Source organism: Notechis scutatus, chromosome 2 (genome assembly GCF_049901735.1).
Source record: "Notechis scutatus isolate UNSWTSFEM ecotype Mainland chromosome 2, rNotScu1.2, whole genome shotgun sequence".
NCBI classification, from domain to species: Eukaryota; Metazoa; Chordata; class Lepidosauria; order Squamata; family Elapidae; genus Notechis; species Notechis scutatus.
Window position 1 is genome coordinate 64,812,653 of NC_142010.1, and position 23,838 is coordinate 64,836,490.

At 38.5% G+C, this 23,838-nt stretch overlaps 1 protein-coding gene across 3 annotated transcripts in view; it reads right to left on the reverse strand.

Moving 5' to 3' along the window:
- The window catches only part of RAD54L2 (RAD54 like 2), a 71,555-nt gene that overhangs the window by 40,990 nt on the left and 6,727 nt on the right, over positions 1 to 23,838 (reverse strand). For all 3 annotated transcript variants that reach the window (XM_087954943.1, XM_087954942.1, XM_026673257.2), the window contains exon 2: positions 16,477 to 16,686. In XM_087954943.1, coding sequence (XP_087811069.1) covers positions 16,477 to 16,630 — 154 coding nt within the window. In that variant the 5' untranslated portion in view covers positions 16,631 to 16,686. The remainder of the gene's footprint in view (positions 1 to 16,476; positions 16,687 to 23,838) is intronic.

A 23,838-nucleotide genomic window follows, 5' to 3' on the forward strand; every position in this document is an offset into this window, starting at 1 on the left:
TGCCTATTAATGTCAATGTTGATTTTTTTCCAATTTCTTGCTTAAGTCTCTTAGCTGTCAGTATAGGAAGAGGAGAAAAAAAACCAAATCCTTTCCCTTTTCTCTCTCCTTCGCAGCTTAGAAATCTTCTTAGGGAACAATGTTATTTTTTTTTAATAGTTTCAATTCCAGGGTACCTTATTTGTTGCTTTTGCTGTTTGACCTGGTCGACCAAAACTTTCTCTTATCTTCCTCCTGCACATTCTTTTCCGGTCGAGTTCTTCTTTGTGGTGGCCATTTCTGACCACCGCTACAACCGCCTTCGGGAAAGGGAGTAATGGCCAGCTGGGGAGGAGAGATGCGGCTCTCCTCAACCCTGAAGGCAGTCTCCCCCTTCTTCACCACCTCTACGGGGTGGCTTAGCCCCAAAACCAGCCGGCTTGGGGCGCTCCAGCGGCGAGCACGGATCGAAACCGCGCAGAGACACTGTTTCAGTCTGTCACCGAAGAAGCTCAAACCGGAAGTCGACCAGGAACCTGGGATTTCTGACACCCCCCTGGAAGGGCCTCCATGGGGATCACCTGGCTGGGAGGCCTGTTTAAGTTGCCCTCTCATTTGTTCTATAGTTTTGTTAAACTGCCTCTTTAAGGCAGCATGACTTTGTTTTTCAGCTTTGAGTTCGGTCTAGGACGTCTTTCTGGGGGCCAGTGCCTTTGCTCTAATTTTGGCTGCCACCTCCCTTTGGATGGATTGAGTGCACTGTCTGCATCTCTTTCTCCTGGCTGGTTGGAGGCCTTGGGCTTCTGGGGCAGAAAGTTCTGCCTGGGCCCTGTCTTGATCCATGGTGAAAAATAGAAATAGAAGCAACCTTCAATATGTGCTGCCTATTGGAGGGGCCTTGCTTCGGATCACTGAAGGATGGCTGCTCTAGAGCTGATGCTTAGGTTGTGAGGCCACCTAAAATGGCCGCTCGCCACATGCGATAAGGAATTGCTGCCCCAAAATGGCTGCTTGCACCTGCTGTGGTCTCTGCCTAATGGTGCCTCTCTTTAGGCTGCTGCAAGCCCCGAGTGGCTATTCTGGCCGAAAAGCAGCTGCCTGAGTCAGGCGATCAGCTGGCTGGTGCTTTATCTCCGACCCGATCTTTACAATTGTGGCCGGCTGAATCCATTGGGGAAAAGCTGTGGAGGAGGCTGGATGATGCTTCCCTACTTACAGCCTTCCCGATGGCTGGCAACGTCGAATCCTCGGCGTTGCAGGAGAGTGGAGCCCCGCTCTCCTGAAGGCACAGCTGCCCTGGATCCCCGGGAGCAATGCCTGAAGCTCAATCTGCTTCCTACTTTTCTCGATGATGTTTAAATGCGAAAAACACGCTGCTTTGAGGGACACTAGCTCACAGACGAAAAGGAACTGAGTCAAAGCTGGGGAGACTCCCACAGCCTGTCCTTTTATACAAGTCAGACTCAGCTTAATGACATCATCAGGAGGAGTCTAACCCATCCTGGGCTCTCGCAGCAGCATCAAGGAGAATGATGAAAGCAACACTGCACCATTTTGCCACAATCTTACTCTTGCAGGGACATGGATACAATACATATAGAATAGGCACAGGGCTTATATCACAGTAGTTCATTACTTTAATTGATACTACTATTCACTTGCTCCCTGCTCTGTGGAAATCACTGATTTGCTCCCTGAGACTAGGGCGGTTAGGAACAGATCCACCCTCCAGTTGTTTAGCTTTTGTTTTTTTTAACATATTATTTGTTTATTGGATGTCAGCGATGCTTACCCTACTTCTTAAAAGTCATCCAACAGTCAGAATATAACTTGTCAAAATGAAAAATTAATAACCATAATTTTATGTTATTATATCTCTTACAATATTCTAATAATCCATTGTTAATTATATATATCCTTCCTACTGGGTGAAAGCATTTACACAGGACAGTGACTGTAAACTGCTAGTGTACTATTCTGAACGCTTGCACACAAAAAACGCCTTAAAGAGTGCTAGAGTACTCTGTACTTTCAACTGAAAAAACATTTGTCCCAAATTAAAATGCTAGTACTTCTAGTTGTCTTGTTTCTTTGATACTTTTAATATTGTCTTGACGAAGAGGTGTACATGGTTTCAAAGAGACAGAGAAGGAAGGAAGGAAGGAAGGAAGGAAGGAAGGAAGGAAGGAAGGAAGGAAGGAAGGAAGGAAGGAAGGAAGGAAGGAAGGAAGGAAGAGGAGGAATAGAAAGAAGGAATAGAAGATAGAAGATAGATAGAAAAAAGGAAGAAAGGAAAGAAAGAAAGAAAAGAAAGAAAGAAAGAAAAAAGAAAGAAAGAGTGAGTCACAGATTTTCTTTTTTAAAGAGACAGTCTAATAGAAAAGGTGACAGATGTAGCACCCACTGACAATCTGGAACATCCAAAGGTCAACTTCAGTGACAAGCAACCTCTCTTGGAACTCCAAGATTATGCAAGCAGAACAATGCCCCAAACACGCCAAGAGCTCTTATTCTGACCTCAGTGCTGCACACGGGAGAGGTTTGAATTACATAAATGCTGAAGGCTGCTTATATAAACTTTTTATGAATGTGTCCAAATGTTAAGACTTACAATCCAAAAGAGACCAATTTGCCAAACTTATAAATTATAATTTTAAAAAACTCACAACACTAACCCATGCAACAGATGAGAATTTCCCACAAGAGTTAAGCAAACATTAAGAAATGCAGTTCAATACTAGGAATGTTATGTTCAGACTGGCTTAAATATGTTAACATACATGGATGTTTGCTTAATTACTTCTCTACAAAGTGGCATGAAAAATTCATGTGGAAGGAAAATAACAATGGAAATGGCAATATTCTGCTACTTTATTAAAAATGTGGATTTTATAAACTTTCTCTCAAAAATCTCTTCATCTTAATATGATAATTAACTCATAAATATTAGAAGTGAATCAGAATCTACAAATTTAGACTTTTTAATGTTGAAGCAACTGCTATAAAAACTGACATTTTTACATTCTGTTCTTCTCTTAATGTTCTATGAATAGCTTTGGTCACAGTGACCCAAATTATTTTCCAGTCTTCTCTGCAGTGAAGTTTCAGTGACACACTGCCACTACAGATACATGCTAGATGCTTCTCAAAGCAGTTAAAGAATTTTTTCAATTAAATACCAAAATACCAAAAAGAAAAACACGAAGAAGCTATTTGGCTGAAGTAATTTTTCAGTGCCTTATATTAAAAGTCACAACTGTTTAAAGTTGTTTTTGTTTCTTTCTATCATACATCTTTGCTGGGTCAATGTAGATACTATTATTTATTTTTAAGGAGACTTTGAAATAAGAGGGGAAGCAGGTAGTTTCTATTATGCAATTATTACATAAAGCTTTGTTTTAAGTAGGCAGATATTACCATACTATTGGCTGTTTCCTAGAATAGACCAGAGAAAGATAAAAGGTGATTAATGTATATCTTTTCAAGCCAATTAAAATACTTAAAATATATAAATGCACAAACACAAACCTGTGTAGCACACTTTAGTATACAATTGTCATAATCAAGAAATCTGATGCTTAATCAGCAGAAGAACTGAATGAAAGACAAATTATAATCGGAGCCCTCAGTTATCACATCTCCCCTTACATATTTTTGTGGTAAACAAAATATGAAACAACAGTATTATACTTTCAAGTTCTTCTTTTCAACAACTACTACCACAGTTCAACTTTGCAGTCATGTATTCTTATAAAAGCAGTGACATCTTTTTGGGAGATTAGCTTTTAGGAAACACTTAGTATACGACACTGCTGTGTTACTCTCAGCCAGTGTGCACATTATAGCTGCCACATATAAGCCTCTATATATTTCAACAAATTTCTGTGAATTTTGTATGTTTGATCAGTCACTATGTAGTAGCTCAATTAGAAGTCAGTGATATTTTGGACAAAAACTTAGTTATAATATAGAGAAGAAATAGAATGGTCTACAGAAGGAGCCAGAGAGGAGCAATGTCAAATAAATGTCATAAAAGCACTTCTGACAGATAGATTGCCTGACAGTCTTATAGCCATTTATTGCTATTTAAGTTTGAGGAAAAAATAGCCCACGTAAACATGAAAAGGGACAGGTTTTTAGGATTAGTAAAGATCTTGAAAATAATGCTGTTATGCAACTATCTCGGTCATAAAAAGCATTTTATACAGCTTGAAAAACAAAGATATTGGGGACATTTGACTTTAGGATCAGGTTAAGACACAAAAATTCCCAAAGCCCATTTTAAAGCCACTACACTCAATCAAGTTTCCATTTCATACTTAAAAACACTGTGAAGAAACAGTTTCTTTCCAAGTCAATTGTTAATCAATAAAATCAATAAAAATCAATAAAATTAAATGAGAAAGTCAATACCTTGGCAGAAAATGGTAATCTATATAATAAGAGCAGAAATATAAATATAGTTTGCTGTTCAAATACTAAATCATTTTCAATATCAAGATTTTTAAGGTCACGAAGCTCATCTTGTTTACTTTTCAAAAAACTAAGGAAAAACACCATAAGTGAACAGGTTTCCTTTTAAAAGTTTTTTTTTTTTTTTTTTTTCAAAACAAGTTTTATTAATTTTTAAAACACACAAATTATCATTATTCATTACATGTTTAAACCTTTTTTCATTGTCAATTTAACAAGTCAGATAAATTATAATTCTATTTTAAACCATTTCCATACAACATACCAAAACCTCTTATTCAATTTCTCTTTACTTCTCTTTACTCTTATTCAATATCATTATTATTATTTCATCTGTTTCTTTCTGACTTAGTTACCATTATTCTCATTCTATATTTCTACAAGTTTTAACTAATTCTCCCCCAAAAGACATATACACACAACACACAAAACATAAAAAAATCTTTTGGAAAGTAACTTGGACCCAGGTGTCTCTCTCTTCATGGACTTCAATTATATTCATGCTCATCTTACATATCATTACTTATTTTATTTACCATTCTAAGCCTTCTATATTAACTTCCCCACATATTTCACACTTCTTACTTCTATCTTAATTAATCATCTTAGCTTGAATCATTATATTTATATCTTTTGTCCATTTTTATCATCCCTTTGTCTCATTCCTTATAAAAAAAAAAAAAAATAAGTTTCTCCTGAAATCATTAATCAGAGTATGATGCCTTTCTATCTCCCCCTAAGTTAATCAAATTAATCTTTAAAATAATATCTAATACCCAATCCGACTTTGCTTGGTACATTCTATCTAACTAATACATCCAACATAATTAAGTACATAATTAGACAATAAATCCAAATATTAAAAAAGATACTATAATAAAAATTTTATAATAACATCAATACCATAGTCTTATTAAACTCTTTAATTAAAACAATATTCTAAACCTCCCTATTATTAAGTTTTAAAGCCAATCATTTTTAAACATTTTAACATTTTAATCTCTTATCAACTCTTAAGTCATTACAATACTACCATCTCATCTTATGTACCTTGCAAAATCTTTTTTTTTTTAAAATTATACTTTATCCATTATCCATAAAAATTTCTTTTTTTCATTTAATTTCAAAACATTGTAGCTTTTCTCCACCTTTTCCCTTTCTTTCTTCTCCCAACAAACCTTTCTACCCCCTTCTTCTAGCCTCTGCCTTACCAGCTTCCCTTCTCTGTCGTATTCCTTTTCCCTTTTGTTTACTATCATCATATTGGTTTTGCACCTTATTTTTCCCTTTCTTAAATGTTTTTTAGATCTTAAGTCCTTAAGTCCTTTAGTTTTCTTCTTTTCTCTTCTTTTCTTTTCTTTCTCTCTTCCTTCTTTCTGGATCAAATTCTGAGATTCATTAAAAATGGCTCCTTCCTTTCTTTCTTGTTCCTCTGCTGTCTTCATCTGTTGTAATGTTTGTTGATAATTAGTAAGCGCCATTTCTAAGAAAAGGAAAGCTTCTTCCACACCATCTTTACCATTTTTTTTTGCTTGTTCATATTCTTTTCTTAGTTCCTCAACAGAAAGAGCCATTATAAATCTTTTCTTTTCTTTTCCCCTTCTTTCTTCTTACAACAACCAGAATATTCAAAAGAAAATAAAAAAAATAAAACAGTCCCAAAGTTATCAGTCAGTCCAAACCAAGGCAGAGTTCTCACTTTCTCCTTCTGGGGTAATATCAATCCAAGAGAAAGAAAGTCCAAATCTGTTTAAAATCTTATTGCAATATATTCTTGTCTTCAAATCCTTAAGGCATCTGCTCCAACAAAGTCTTAGCATACAAATATTTTCTTTTTAATCCTCTCTCTTCCACTCACCGCTTAAAACCAATTTTCACCTAAAAGAAATAGGTTTCTTAATATCCAGTTATTTATTCCGTAGGAAAAGAGGGAAAGCTATCCTTTCAGCACCTTCAAACAGCCGCTTTTTTCCTCTTCTGGCAGGTATTATTCAGAAAGTCATACTTTTCAGGAATTTTATTAAATATGTCTTAGAGTCCTAGGAGCCAAGAAAACTTTCTCCTCTCAATCACTTTCTCCACTTCCTCCTGCGCATTCTTACCCGGCTGCCAGCTTCTTTGTGGCGGCCATTACAGACCGCCGCTGCACCGTCCTGGGAAAAGGGAGTTCTGCCGGCCAGGGAGGGAGTCTGCAACACCCCAAACCCTTCTCCGGATCCCCCTACCTTCAGCTGCCCCTGCAGGGCAGCCTCAGCTCCGCACCCGTCTGGGTCGGAGCCCCAGAAGCGGCTAGCGCGGCAGGGATCGCGCAGCTTCGCAAATCCCTGCCGCCGCGGCCGACAAACCGGAAGTCCCCTTTTAAAAGTTTTTTATGCTCTGATAATAACTTTTTCCTACAATTTAAAACAGCTTTCTTATGTACGGTAAAATCACAGAAATGGTTCCAGTGAATAAATATATAATGTAACAATTAACTGTTTCATAAGACGGTGGAACTAAAACAGTTCAGGAAGCAATTTTCAGATACAGAAACAAATCACAAATATTTATTATCCAGGTATTGTTAAATATCCACTTAATAATTATTTGATCGCCACACTGAAGCTCAGGGGGCTTCTTGGCATGCCATAGTTCTAGGCTTCAACGTATCTTGCTCAGTCTGGTCCTTTGCAAGGAAGTTGCTGGCCATGTGAAGCCATTTCACCTGATCTCAGAAAGAAAGCACTGTCTGCAACTTGAGGGGAAAGCCTCATGTGGCAGGCAGCTGCCTTGTAAGGGGCCAGTTGGTCAGAAGTGAGAGCAAGAAGATGGCAAAGGCCAGTTAAGGCAGCAGGGCTGCAGAGTGCAGAGGTCCAAAAGGGTGTAGATTGGGTGGGTGGGTGGGGAGATAAGCAGGTAGGAGGAGCTGAAATGCCCCTGCAGTCATAACCAGAGACAGACTGTCAAGCACCGGAATCTTGATCATGTGATCACAGGGAGGCTGCAAGGATGGTCATAACTCTGAAGACCAAGTTCAAAGTCCCTTCATTCAATGTCACCGTTATTTTAAACAACATGGAATGAATGGTTGTAAGTCAAGGACTTCCTTTAGGTCAACTATCTTTCTATGAATTGTACTTGTGTGGTTGTGAGTATTCTCATACAGTCTATATTTCCTGGGTCAAGAAATCTAGACTGTATGTGAGAATTTTAATTGAAACACTGAAAAACATGACAACTTCAAATATTTAACAACATACAGCATATTAGAATTTGTTATTTTGCTAGAATCATATTTAAGGAATTGCAAAGAATCGTACTCAAAATGATGCTGTCTGAATCTCAAGTCAATCAAGAGTATTAAATACCAATTGGTATCACTAAACATTTTATTTATCATAGAGAATTCCCTGTTACACTTATAGCTTTATGCCTGCTTTTTATGATAAAGAAAAATAAGACAAAATTAATTGGCTGAGGTGTATGATTTTTAAGGGCTAGGTGAGAGAAACCAACTTAAAGATGTTTGAGTTTTTTTTAAAAAAATATTGTGGTTTTATTTGTTGTTAATATTTATGTACAAATACAAAAAGAATAAAAACAAAAAATCTCATAATTTTTAATTTTAAAAAAATCATTAGTGTATTTGGTATGATGAACTAAGTTAAACTGAAAAATTTATTGCATTTAACAGTACAAGGAAATAGGAAATAGGCTTGAAAGAATCAAGAGAGGCAAAAACATAACTGTTATGTAGAGATTAAATATTGGGATAGTATCAGTAAATTTAATTATGGGCTTATAGCACTTTGGAACTGGCTGTTCTTTACCAGCATAGCGATGACATTTTAAAAAAAGTACTTTTCATTTTTGAAGGGAACATTTTGTTTTTAAAGTCTCTTTACTGTTTGATATAGATAGCTTGAAGACTGGCTTTTGTTCACTTCTCATTATAATAGAGCTGTGTGAAAGGCAACAGGAGACCTGTACTAAAACTTGTTTAAATATACATTATATATTGTGTGTTGAGTTGCTATATGAGATAGATGGCCATAGAAATATTGTAAATAAAGAAGAAGTTACTTGAATATAAAAGGAAGACAAATACCATTGTTATACTGGGGGTGGAGATGAGGAAACAGGGATATTAATCAGTTGTGTAAATAACTGTCTCAGCTATATGCTTTTTAAAGATTAATTGAATATACTTAAGACAGGGTATAGGATAGAATGCCAAAGGTTGTTTACCAGGAATTCTATGAATTTAGGGGGCCTTTTTCTTACAACACTTTTGAACGCATGGAAATCATAATATCTTAGATTACAATATTTGAACTAGAGGAGATAAATTCTTAACAGTAGCGTCACACATTTGATGTGAAATTAGAATAATTTGCATTGCATTGCCATAGTTTCTTCTTCCAACCAAACTGTTTAAAAAAACTGTAATAAAATCAGCTGTACATGTTGGTAAAAATGAGCACATCTTCTTTCCTGGCTGATATTATTTTGATTGGTCTGACAAATGAGTCTTCATGGCAACCTAAATGTGGAAGAGTATGTTTTAAGAATGTTTTTGATAGTTTATTACTTAGGTTTTTTTCAGATGCCTCTACACTAAAACTAGAAGATTTGCCTTCCCTCTTTCTGAACTTTTAAATTTTGGTTGTAACCATGTAATGATTCTGAAAGGATGCCAAGGATACAGATGCAAAAGAATGTGGACAATCATAGCTTTCATTTATCTTGAACACCAGCAGGTTACACCTCACCTACCCATAAGGCAGGCAGGAAAATACACTTTAAAAAGCTAGGTGTGAGAGCTGGCATAATCATGCACATTCACAGCTAACCATAAGCTCTGCCACTCATAGAATTGAATTGAATTCTTTATTGGCCATGTGTGATTGGACACACAAGGAATTTGTCTTGGTGCATATGCTCTTGGTGTACATAAAAGAAAAGATACATTCGTCAAGAGTCAAGAAAGGGCGTTGGTACTTACCTGATACGCCCGTTCTCTGTGAGCTGTGAAGAGCATCCAGTGATGGGAAGGTGCTTCAGTCCCTTCTAGGAAGGCTGGGCTTAAACTTGAGGACACTCCTCCTCCTCCTCCTCCACGAGACTCCTCCTTAGCATCCCCAGTTTTGTGAAGCCAAGGTATTGATACCCTATATGCTTAAGCCTATGTAATAACCCTGGCTGGAACAGACCCCCTACCAGATGGAATAAAAGGGAGGGGCTGGATGCTCTTCACAGCTCACAGAGAACGGGTGTATCAGGTAAGTACCAACGCCCTTTCTCCCATGAGCTGTTCAGAGCATCCAGTGATGGGACATACCAAAGCTTGGCACTGTCCTAAGGGAGGGACTCCATCTGGGTTGCAGACCTAACTGTGTCTGAAATAACTTGCTGCAAAACTCGCCTACCAAATGAAGCCTCAGCAGAAGCAAATACGTCAATTTTATAATTTCTAATAAATGTAGATGGAGAAGCTCAGGTTGCATCTCGGCAAATCTCCTCTATTGTAGCTTGGGTCACCCATGCTGCTGTGGTGGCTGCACTCCTGGTGGAGTGAGCGGAAATACCTTGGGGCACTGGAATCGAGAGTCATACGACTTAGCGATGGTGGCCCTTAGTCATCTACCTATGATAGAGGTGAAACCTTGCGCCCCAGGGTGTTAGGCTGAAAGGACACGAAGAGGGCTTCTGTCTTTCTGGAGGGCGCCGTGCACTCTATGTAGATGAGTAAGGCTCTTCTAACGTCCAAGAGGTGCCATTGGTGTTCAAGCCTGTGTGATGGATGTGAGCAAAAATTTGGGAGCACCAGCTCTTGAGCTCTATGGAATGCCGAATTAACTTTTGGAATGAAGGAGGGATCTGGTCTGAGAACCACTTTATCCGAATGGAAAATGCAGAAATCTTTGTGCACCGATAATGCAACTAGTTCGGAGATTCTTCGGGCAGATGTAATTGCTATCAGGAAAACTACTTTGTAGGTTAGAAATCGAAGCGTCGTGGTCCTTAGTGGCTCGAAGGGACCTGTAGTAAGGGCCAATAGTACCTTATTTAAGTCCCAAGTTGGATATCGGTACACTACGGGGGGGCTCAAGTTCTTGGCACCGCGCAGAAAACTGTGAATGCGAAGGTGATGAGATATGGAGGTAAGATCATCCCAAGATATGACCGAAGCCAGGGCCACCACCTGTAAAAATTCTCAGGCCCTCCTGTAAAAATTCTAATAACTGCGCTACTGATGGGGAAGTGGGGTCAATCTGAACCTTCTGACACCAACGGCAGAAGCTAGACCAGGTGGCCTCATAGATTCGGTTCGTAGAAGGATATCGAGCTGACTGAATAGTGTGAATAACTTGAGTAGAAAGGTGTTCATCTCTCAGATGTTGCTGTTCAACTTCCATATGGCTAAGTTTAGCCATTGGGGGTCCGAGTGTAGCACTGGGCCTTGAGATAGCGATATGACCGATGATGGGATCCTCTACGGTGGTACCGTTGAGAGGTCCTTCAGGTCCGCAAACCATGCTCACCTTGGCCAATAAGGAGCCACTAATAGCAGGTCCGCTTTTTCTTCCAGCAACTTCTGAATCAATTTGGGGATCACGGGGAGGAAAAGCGTATAGCAGTCCGGTGGGCCAGTGACATCTGAGGGTGTTCATGTCCTCCGCTCCCTGCGATGGGTAACGAGAAATGAATCAGGGAAGCTGTGCATTGAGTGGGGAGGCAAACAGGTCGACTACCAGTTGGCCCAAACTCCGAATAGCCTCCAGAAAGATCTTGGGGTCCAGACGCCACTCTGATTGGTCCAACATGGCTCTGCTGAGCCAATCCACTTGTACATTCGCTACTCCAGATATGTGCTCTGCCTTTAGAGAGAAAAGATGGATTTCAGCCCACAGGAATAATCTTTCTGCTTCCCTCATTAGTAGATTGGAATGAGTGCCCCCTTGTTTGTTGATATGGGCCTTTGTAGTTACGTTGTCTGTTAAGACGAGCACGTTTGCAATGGAGATGCGGGAGGAATTGTCGAAGTGCCAAGTACACCGCTCTCAGTTCTAGCCAGTTGATATTGTGTGCCTTCTCTGAGTTTGTCCAAAGGCCTTGCGCTGTATGTGATTGGAAGTGGGGCCCCCATCCCATTAGACTGGCATCTGTTGTAACAATCGACCTGTGTGGATCCTTGAAAGGGCATCCCTTGTTGATTTCGGGTCGTGTCCACCATCGTAGAGACCTGAGAACGGTTGATGGAACTTTTATGCAAGTCCTGGCGTCGTCTCTCCCGGCGCGTTGGTATGGCAACAGGAACCACTGCAGGGATCTTGCATGGAACCGGGTCCAAGGGACAATAGAAATACAAGAAATCATTTTTTTGAGCAATTTAGAAAGGAGACATAGTTGTACTTTCCTAAAGAGTTCTGATCTGTTGAGCCAAATCTCTAATGCTTTCTTGTCTGTCAGGGGAGAGGAAAACTTTGCCTTCCAGGGTGTCAATGATGGCACCAAGGTGAATGAGTCTAGTAGAGGGTGTTAAATGACTTTTTGACCAATTGATTGAGAACCCATGTTGTTGTAGGGTTACAAGTGTAGTTTGAGTGTTTGAATTTGCTTGATTGATGGAAGATGCCAGAATAAGAATGTCATCCAAGTAGCATTGAAGTCGGAGGAACCTATCTCTGAATGATGCTGCCAAGGCAGCCAAGACCTTTGTAAAAGTTCTGGGAGCTGAAGCTAGGCCAAATGGGAGAGCAATATATTCGTAATGGACGTTGTTGTAACAGAAACCAAGGAATTTGAAATGTGAGGGCCTAATTGGGATACGTAAGTAAGCTTCCGTGAGGTCTATGGAGGTAAGGACATCATTTTTTCTGATGCTGAGTAAGATGGATTGGAGAGTGGTCATTTTAAATCTTCAGTAAACTAAATATTGGTTTAGACGTTTTAAGTCCAGGATTGCCCTCCATCCCCCTGAACTTTTAGGGACCACGAAGAAGTGCGAATAAAAACCAAGACCTTTTTGATTAGAAGGGATGAGTTGCATGGCCCGCATCTCTAGCAGATGTGCTATGGCTGTGTCCATGAGAAACCTTTTTTCTGCATCCTTGCAAATTGGGGACTTCATAAAAAAATCCGGAGGGATGGAGCTGAACTCCAGTGCCAGACCAAATCGTACTGTGTTCCTGATCCATGCGTCAGTGGTAGAGGAGTCCCATTGGTCAGCAAACCTTTTTAGGCGACCGCCAATGGGAATCTCATTGTGGTCGTTACTTGGACCTGCGGAAGGGCCTAGAATAGATCCTGTTCCTTGAAATTGTCTCCTAGGATGGAGTCCCCTTCTATATCTGTCCCCAGGTTCAATTCTACCTGTCTGTTGTCTGAATCCAGGCTGTCTTTGAAATCTTGGATAGTAGGGTTGGTAGAAGGGGTGAAAGGAACCCCTACAAAAGGGCTGTGGATATCTGGACTCTGATCGACGAAAAAGAGAGGGAAGAATTTTCTTTCTGGTTCTGGTTTCAATTAGGAGAGGTTCAAGCGCACTGCCAAATAGTTTGTTCTCTGAGATGGGAGGTGAGGCAAGCCGCCACTTGTGCTTGACACCTGCCTGCTAATGCCTGAGCCAAAGTAACCTTCTAGCCGCAATTTGGGAAGCAATGGCCCTAGAGGAAAATTTAACTACATTGAAGGTAGCATCTGCTGAAAACTCTGCAGCAGCGATTAATTTAGCCACATCTTGATGTGTCCTAATGTTTGAGGCTGGAATGGTATCCCTCAGGTGGCAGAGCCATCTGAGAGATATCTGGTGAAAAAGGAGGCAGTGTGGCTGCTCTGATGGCCCATGCATCTGAGACATGTGCCCTGTGGAGGGCTAGTTCCGCCCTCTTTTCCTCAGGCTTGAGAGCCTCTTCAGCTTCACTTGGGATGGCTGAGGAAGATGCAAGCACAATGATAGGCTCGTCCACTTCCGGAGTGTTTAGAAATTTAGAGAACTCGCGTGCCAAATTATAGTATTTTTTATCATGTCCTGTGGGAGTGGGATATAAGGCTGCTGCAGCCCATTGTTTTTGTACTAAATTGGAAAACATATATGGCACAGGGATAATCTCTGCCTCAGTGACTGGTTGAGAGAATATGAGATCCACTGCTTCCCCTGGAGTATTTGGTGGGGGAGGGGTACCCGTATTATCCAGCCGTGCCTTAAACAGCAGGGATTTAAATAATTGTGGCGGAATAATCCTGTAAATACGGGGAGGTCAGGTGAGAGGCTTTCATCGTCAGACATCCCCCTTTCTAGCGGATCCACCTCTGACAATACCTGGTTAACAGTGTGTATCGACCCCTCCTCCATTTGATCCATTGGATCCCCTTGATCTCCCATATCCTGTGTGTACTGAGGGTCTCTGACAGTGGGCAACGATAGTTCTGCGGGGGGTACCTGATGAAGATGTGGATCCGTGATGCCAGAGATCGTTCAGAAAGAGATCTGCAAACCGAAGCTGAGGGCGTTCGTCCTGCCTGAATAGCCTGTTGGACGCCTGCTGCTATGCCCTTCTGGATAGCTAGCTCCATCCATGCCCTCATGTTGGCAGAGATTTCCTCCGGAAGTTCCTCCTCTTGTCTGAGGTCAGCTGCAGTTGGCGTAAATGTTGCCTCTGGGGCCCTCCTTGGGGAGAGAATGTTAGAAAGAGCCTCCTGGGGAGGTTGTATCGATATGCTGCTCCTTCTGGATAAGTCCAGAGGGTTGGTTGGAGGGTTCTGGGCCTGTGAGGTAGAGGGTATGATGACTGTTGAAGAGGTGCGCTGTGCAGCTGCTCGTGTACGTTTTTCCACCTGCCTTTCTAATGCCTGATGGCATCTGCGTGCATCTTTCCCTGCTGCCTTAGAGATCTTTTTGGGCTCCGTGGACTTATCTCTATTTTTAGCAGTTAGTCTAGATCTGGAGTTGTAGCTGCTGGCCATGGTAATGCCTTTGATAGCAATGGAAAGAGGCTATGGAATTAGGTGGCTGGAACACCTAGGGGCCTGCTCCCTTAAGGGGCAGGGGATCCTGGAATAAATAGTTCCCCGATGCCTTTAACAAATGTTGTCTCTTTGTTCTGTTTTGCTTTGTTATCTATCTATCTATCTATCTATCTATCTATCTATCTATCTATCATCTATCTATCTATCTATCTATCTATCTATCTATCTATCTATCTATCTTTTAATAACTTAAAGATTTGTAGAATTTAAGTCAATCAAGTCATTTTTTGAATAAAGTACTTGTAATATCAAATATGGAGACCAGAACACCCCACTCCAGACCTGGCACCTATATGAGGGCACAGAGGTCTGTAACTGATAATTAGATCAGTTTAGCTGCACTTATTGCCTGTGGAATCCAGCAGTTCAAGTCCTCTATCATCCAGTGGACTGGTGGTAGGACTCCCCCTTCCCAGGTCCCCAAAAAGGGAAACCTTGTTGGGTAACTTGCCTCACAGACAGTAACAATTACTCAGCAAATTTAACCACTCAGCCTTTAAAATGCTGGCTGCCTCATGGCAGAATGAAAACGAAAGCAGCTATCACCGCCAGGCCTGCTGAAAGCAAAACCGCTCAGCGGGAAGGCGCAGGGGCTAATTCCCTGCCCTGAGGTGTTCTGCGGGGAAAGCCTCGTAATAAAAAGGGAAAAAGGCTGCACTTTTAAATGGAAGCTTCAAACCTAGAAGGGACAGAGGGCTGGGAGATCTGAGAGATAAGCCTCCTTGTTTAGAAGTTTAAGGCAGCATGTCTCTGAAAGGAGAGGCTTTTAGCCTCAGGGCAGATTGGAAAGATAAGCCTCCTGTTTATGAGGCTTTAGCCTCGGGAGGCTGGAACGTAAAAACAAAACAAAACAAAACAAAAAACCGAGCGAAATGACTTTTGGAGGTTCCCAGGGGGGTGGTTGGTGACAGAAACTATGGTATTACCTGACCTGAGAAATAAATCAGCTAAATCAGCTAAATCGCCAGTGTTCTGTTCTGACCAGGAAAACAATAACACAACCTGTCTGAAGAAAGGCTGAGCTAAAACTGGGGATGCTAAAGAGGAGTCTCGTGGTGGAGGAGGAGTGTCCACAAGTTTAAGCCCAGCCTTCCTAGAAGGGACTGAAGCACCTTCCCATCACTGGATGCTCTGAACGGCTCATGGGAGAATCATAAGGTACAACACTGAGTAATAGTCATAGGGTACAATAAGCAATCAAATCATACTAGGAAACAGTCAATAAAAATCGTTAGGATGCAAGCGACAAAGCTACAGTCATACAGTCATTAGTGGGAGGAGATGGGTAAAAGGAAGGATGGAAGGATTAATAGTAAAAGTAATAGTAATGAAGACTTAGAAAATAGTTTGATAGTGTTGAGGGAATTATTTGTTTAGCAGAGTGATGGCGTTCGGGAAAAACTGTTCTTGTCTCTAGTTGTTCTGTGATGCATTGCTCTATCACTGAAACACTCCCAAAATGTCATACTGGATTTTAAAAACATCAAAACAAATTGATCAAAGATACAACTATCAATCTAAATTAGTTACATTTAAATGAGCCCGATAAAATTCTACCAATGTACTAGATACAATGAAGGCCAGCTGCCACATTCGTTTTTTGACTGTAAGGTATTTTGGCATCACCTGATAGTCCAATAATGAAAATCTATTTTTCAATTCAAAGAATTCATCTTGCATTTTTTACTGAGTCTTATATCTCTATCCAAAAATAGCATAAAAGATGAATAATATTTCCAAAAGATATGAGGAGTGTTCAAGTGCTTTATATAATTGTCCAGATTACAAATTTGACATATTGCTTTAGTCATAGAAGTACAAGTTACCAACCCAGGACGTGTCTGCTCCTTATAAAAACTATCAGTTAAAGTGTTCCAAATGGTATCATATGTTCCAGAATGAACAAATCTGTATTTTGTATAAGATTTAAACAATTAAAACTATATTTCTGTATAAAATTAAAATCATCAGAATACACACTTCCAGCAATGTTTCCCGAACCCATTAACTCACCATTCTCATCAAGTAAATCCTCTTCATCATCTCCATCATTGTCCTCCTCCATTGCTTCCTCATCATCTTCTTCCTCCTCTTCCTCTTCCATATCCTCCTGCTCCAAATCTGGGTCCACATCTGGATCACTCCCTGAGACTGACTCGTCCGACATGATTCCCAGTAGCACTCCTTGTGCATTACCTGCTCATGATCTATATCACAGCAGCCCTACAAATTAAAATAGAGGAAATAAACATTAGATAAAATTTACAAGCTCTAAGGCATGATGTAGCACAAGCCAAGATTGTTGAAAATTATCCAGATTCCTCTATTACTAACTTAGAATTATAAAGTTGGAAGGGACCTTGGAGGTCTTCTAGTCCAACCCCCTGCTTGGGCAGGAAACCCTACACCAGTGATGGTGCACCTTTTAGAGACCTAGTGCCCAAACTGCAACTCAAAACCCATTTATCGCAAAGTGACAACACGACAATTTAACCTGAATACTGAGGTTTTAGTTTAGAAAAAACAACTCATGCATTAACATCTTTTGCCTTAAAAGAAAAACCCACAATAACAGAGCTTTAAAAGATGCAAACAACTTTTGATATTTACAATTTCAGGCAACTCTGTCCCCAAAGCAGCTCTGTCTCCACTTCTGCAACTCCAGCTCCATCAAACTCTTCTTCCCCCCCCCCATCACTTTCTGCCAGGATGAAGACCCCGCCCCTTGCCTGCCCCCTGAGATGCCTGATCCCACTGGGGCTGCCCCAATCGACAAACTCTGGTGAACTCTGTGCTGGGGCAACGGCTCTGAGTGCCCCCTCTGACACACATGCCATAGGTTCGTCACCACTGCCGTACACCACTTCAGACAAATGATTCTCCAATCTCTTCTTAAAAACTTCCAGTGTTGGGAGTTTTCACAACTTCTGGAGGCAAGTTGTTCCATTGATTAATTGTTCCCAGTGTCAGGAAATTTCTCCTTAGTTCTAGGTTGCTTCTCTCCTTGAGTAGTTTCCATTCATTGCTTCTTGTCCTGCCCTCAGGTGTTTTGGAGAACAGGTTGACTCCCTCTTCTTTTTGGCAGCCCCTGAGATATTAGATTAGAACACAGCTATCATGTCACCCCTAGTCCTTCTTTTCATCAGACTAGACATACCCAGTTCCAGCAACTGTTCTTTATACATTTTAGTCCCCTAATCATCTTTGTTGCTCTTCTCTGCACTCTAGAGTCTCAACATCTTTTCACATTGTGGCGACCAAAACTGGATGCAGTATTCCAACTGTGGCCTTACCAAGGCATTATAAAGTGGTACATAAACTTAGAATTCTTATAAACATATCACTTTTTAGAATTATGATATCCTTTTCATGGCAAGGCATGGGAATAATTACAAAGTCTCCAACCATTTATTTAAATTTATAGCTGAAAATATAACATGATAACAAGCACTTTAAACATCTGTGCATCTCTATGATGATACAATTCCAAACTGAAGGAAATTTAAATTGCTTAAAACAAACATGCATGCATGATTATTCTCTATTATATCTGAATATTTCCTGATTAATATTTTCCAATGAATGTTATATAAAACATACTTTTGCTCACTTTATAATAAAATATTCTCAACTTTTGAAAACTCTTGTGACTTCTGTCACACACTTTTAAAATAAATAAGATAAATATTTATCAAATGATAGTTTAATGTTATAACTCATGCTGTCATTAGCTATAATGGTTTACAGAATTTTCTATAATAAATTTTAATTAAAAGTCATATATTTAATGCAAACATGGATATATAATCAATTAATAGTTAGAGAATAAATGTTAAATGAATAAAAAGATACAGTATGTATACAACCAAAGGAGCAATAATAAGGGAAGCAGATGAACGATGTCAAATCAAAATGAAGTAGTGGAATAGATTAAGGAATTGAAAAGTTAACAAGTAAAGGTAATTGTTGAAATACTTGAATTAGTATAGATTTACAACAATTATTATAATGTTTTAATGCACAATTAATTTTTGGTCTTCTTCAGTTCTGAAGAAGCTTCTTGGGTGAGAAATGAAACATGTTCAAGCAAAAACAAAGGAAGTCCAGTTGCTGTTTGAAAAAAGGACCTTTGGGACATCCCAATAGAAAAATGTTTTATTACTACAGTTTGATGGAAACGTACTTCTCAATAATATATTGATTGAATATTAAGCTTATAGTCACTCTTGTATGGTGGAAGAAATGTAACCCAATAATATGTGAACAATTTTCAACTAGTACAAACTTCAATTTGTATAACACTCTGGAGTTCTTCCAGAGTAAATTCTGAGGGCCAAGGGAGGTTGGATTAGTAGAATTATAACGCTCTAGATTAACTGGAGAAAGTATTTCTTTAAAGAAAGTATATATTTGGATTTTATCCATGAACTATTTTTGATTTGCAAAACCCTGAACAGATTTGATCCTACCCAAAACTGTAAATGCACAGGATACTTAAAGGATTGAGCAATGAATACGATCTTCTCTTATTGCCTACACATATAAGAAGCCAGTGTCACAATTTACAATAATTATGTGAACTCAGTCAGGGATACTAAATCAAGAAATAATGGGGTAGTATTACATGTGAACCCAACACATTATAGCTACACTGTGAATACTGGAAATTATCAAGAGTAAAATAAGGAACCTAAAGTACAAGCCAATCCAAATTGATCACTGTTTAAATATATACTGATTGCTTCCATTTCTTCAGATCTGATTAAATTTCTAATCTAAATCTAATCTAGGAAATTAGATTTCTAATCTAATCAGATTAAGTATAGGAAGAAAGAGAAAGAAAAATAAAGCCAAAGAGCAAGAAGACAGTTACATAACAACTCCCTTAAAATAAACATAATGTTAAATGTGAAGTCTGCGCTTCCCAATGCTTGTTTATTTCCTTTTTAAACTAGGTCTAAATTTATCTTCCCAGAAAATAGGAATATATTCTATTTTTTCAACTTAATAACCAGGATGGCTTCAGACCTTCAATTGTGGCTTCTCTAATAAAATTCAATAAAAAATCAACATAAAATAATCAATGAATCCAGTCAGATTTAAGAGTATTTCTAAGTTATTAAATAATTGAATAGAATACTTTTAATGGAAGATTTTTATTCTAATAATGTATTTAAAGCTATTAGTCCTTATTTAACAAATAAAATATGTACAGAAGATAGCAAAAGTCAGGCCCTGTATACAATGTATCATATAAATTATATTAAATGTTCAATTTGGTTGCCATTTTTTGTAAATACTTCCTTATTCTTTTGATGCCTTTCAACATCTCTATGTATAGTAACATTTTCTCTGAAAAAAATATTAAAACATATTATGATTGGGTTCTGGAGCCTGCCTTTTGATGCATCCTGTATACAATAAAAATCTTATCAAAACCAATTTTATTTTAAGGAAGCTCATACCCAAACAGTGTCAACTTATACTGGTGAACCTCTTACTGGATCAAGCAAAATCTGATCATAAAACCAGCCTTCCCACACCTGCATGCCCATTTCATTATCATCTATCTATCTTATTTCCAGTTACATAAGAAGTGCTACTTTAGAGGGCTAACTGTCACATGACAAACTTGAAATATAAAATATGAGTATTCTATCCCAGTCAGGTAACCACAACTAGACATTAGCTTCCCCTCATTTTTTACACATGCCTAACCCAGTTCAAAGCTATCTACCAAGGAAAATTACATAATACACCCACCTCCCTAGTTTTATGATAGGTTATTCCAACCTTTCTCTCTCACACACAGATCAGCATTTAAGCAATGGTGGTAGCACTTGTTTCAAATTGATGAGCAAATTATTTTCAAATGATTAATTTCAATATGTTGACAGCTCAGAATTATCTCTTAATAAACTCATCTTCTATTCCCCTAACATAATAAGTACATTAAAAGTTGTAATTTTGATACATTACTTTACACATAAAAATTACACAAGATTATATGGCTCTGGATCAAACTACTGTTTAAACATCAACCTCATATTTGTGAATGTCTTTTACTAAAGCTACAGCCCCTTATTACTCCAGTATTTACCAATGGGAAGCAAGATGAGAACAGATATTTCAACCTTTTGAATATAGACATGAAATCAGGTCTAATTATTTTTTATATAATTCCATGTAAGTTTCTCAATTCATCCAATAATTTTAAGAATTAAATTTATTTAGTTTTTTAAAACATTAGATAAATATATAGATCAAAAATTATTTTTACAAAAAATATTTTACTGTTATCAATAAAAAGGGCAAACTAAGCTAATTTGGGAGCATAACATTTCTTAAATACAACAGAAAGTCAATTTAGAACTAAATCCCACGAACTAAGACTGACAAAAAAAGTTGATTTATTGTTATTTTCATGCAAAAATCACCTTATTAAAATGACCTATACAATTTATAATTAACAATCACGACACAAAATTTAAGATAACTCCCAAGAGTAGAGAAGATTTGTATGAAAGAAGTATCCACAAAGGAATGAATTATCCAGATGGGTACAAGCAATCATTGCAATTAAAAGCTGACGCACTAGCAAAAGAAGATAAAAGCCAAACTGTATTTTCTGTATCTTTTAAATTATTTCTTTGGTAGAGTAATAAAAGAGGATATAATAACAGAAAATTTTGCAAGCAGAAATACACAACACACACACACACACACACACACAAACTACTCCTCTACTCTACTCGTTGCAGAATAACTTATGCCACCAGACTTGAAATTCTAGACCTAGAAAACCTAGAACTACGCCGCCTTCAGTCTGATCTAAGTATAGTATATAAAATTATATATTGCAATGTCCTACCTGTCAATGAATACTTCAGCTTCAACCATATCAATACAAGAGCACACAATAGATACAAACTCAAGGAATCCTATTCATAGATTTACCTCTGGTTAATTATAGTCCAAGGACTATACTTGGCTTAGGAATATTTTTAAGATGAGAGAAACAGAGTACTAGACATCTAACTCATATAGTTGTTATTTTAACATCCTATCCATCTTGTTTAGTTATATGCTTCTATTTCTTGCTACTAACCGCTGGTCATCTCAGGATACTTTAAGAGTAAAAGAAAAATGAAACTAAATTGTTGGGAGTACTTTGAATCACGAACAGGCTAGGCATATGTCAGAAAGCCAGCAAAAGGTCAAAGGATTACTCATATATAAAGTACTTGGCTGTCTTCTTCATTCATTCATTTATATCTATATTTATAGCATTAACAATCTACTATGACAAATAACTACAAATTACTCTAAAATGGTAGTGGTCTTATTTACCTTCAGACAACCAAACGTGATTGCAGGAAATACGACTTCAGCAACAGAGTGGTCAATGTCTGGAATACTCTACCTGACTGTGGTTTCTTCCCCAAACCCCAAAAACTTTAACCTTAGACTGTCTGTTATTGACCTCACCCCTTTCCTAAGAGGTCTGTAGGGGGCATGCATAAGCGCACCAATGTGCCTACCGTCCCTGTCCTATTGTTTCTTTTTATTTTTCTTATTTGTATCCATTTCATGTACTCATAATTATGTCTATACTTATACCTTTAATCTTATAATCGCTTGACAAAATAAATAAAATAAATAAATAAAATAAAGGAGAAGGAGAAAAAAAACTTGGGATGAGAAAAGATATGCTTTTACCACCTCCATTATATTGGAATAGAGTAGAATAACTCAGTATCCATTCTAATTCTAGAAAAAAAAAATAAGTACACGGCAGTATCTGATGATAAGCATAGAACAAAACTGCTGGTGACAGAACAGGTTGCCTCATTTACAATATGAGTCAGAAAATTCCCAAGCTACGCTATTTACCAAAGTAACTCTCAAAGCATATAATACTCCAATAAATATTTTTAGCTGTAGGCAAGATTCAGATTACATAACATCATAAATTACAATCTAAAATATTAGCACGTATATCTGGGTTGCTCTACATATCTGAGTCGTGGCAAACATTTGCTTTTATTTATTTCTTTTATGTATCTAAACTATAATCCTTATTCTAATTTAGGGCTATCTTGATGTAGAAAATCAACATGGCATGTGACTTGGCTGAGTAAAAAAGATTATCTTTGCTGCAATCTAAGAACAACCCAAATCTAACCCACTTTGAATGTCCAGGTAAATGATAAAAGTCTTGTATTACATAAGTAACTTATTCTTTCAGCATAGCTATCAGTATGAAATCTGATATTGCATAATCTTGCCTTTTCAGAAACTTACCCCATATTTAAGAACATGCTTACAGCAAAAGCTAATTAACTTCTAACCAATTAAGCTATGTTTTTCTTTGCTGACTTTCTGAATCAACAAAACTTTGGCAGTTTATTCTGCTCTTTGGCTTGGAAATGGATAAGTCCTGCCTTACTAGCTACATTTTTACAACATACTTTCTCATACATTAAGATCATTGTGTAAATTGCAGGTTACATTCTCCTCCTAGTCAAGCATACAAATTAAACACAGTAACTTCCAAGTAGAAAAGTCTATGGTTGAAAATAAATCATCTTATACCAAATGCATACAGGTAGTCCTCGACTTACAACAGTTCATTTAGTGACCATTCAAAGTGACAATAGCACTGAAAAAAGTGACTTATGACCATTTCTCACACTTACAACCATTGAAGCATCCCTTTGGTTACGTGATCAAAATTCAGATATTTGGCAACTGATTCATATTTATGACGGTTGGAGTGTCCCGGTTCATGTGAGCCCCTTTTATGACAAGCAAAGTCAATGGAGAAGCCCCGATTTAACAACCGTGTTATTAACTTAACCACTGCACTTAACAACTGTGGCAAGAAAGTTCGTAAAATGGGGCAAAACTCACTTAACAAATGGCTCACTTAGCAACAGAAATTTTGGGTTCAATTATGGTTGTAAGTCGATGACTCTCTAATGCAGTTCATATTGAATACCACAAATTAGATTATGAATAGTTTGCAATTCTTGTCCAGAGTTGCAATATGCTTCCTGCAAATTGGAATTTGTCCTGAAGGTGAAAAAGCCTGAATGAACAGCAATATTCTGGATTGGTACATATGTAAACATTTTGCACTAGGCTTTTTTTTCCTGTTCTCTATATACTCTATATCTATATCTATCTATCCATCCCAGGCATTCTCAAACTATGGCCTGCGGGCTGGATACAGCCCACCGAAGCCATTAATCTGGCCCGCATGCAGACTTCCGGTTTAAGCTTCTTCAGCGACAGACCGAAACCTCGTCTCTGCGAGGCTTCGATCCGTGCTCGCCGCTGGAGCGCCCCGAGCTGGCTAGTTTCGGGGCTAAA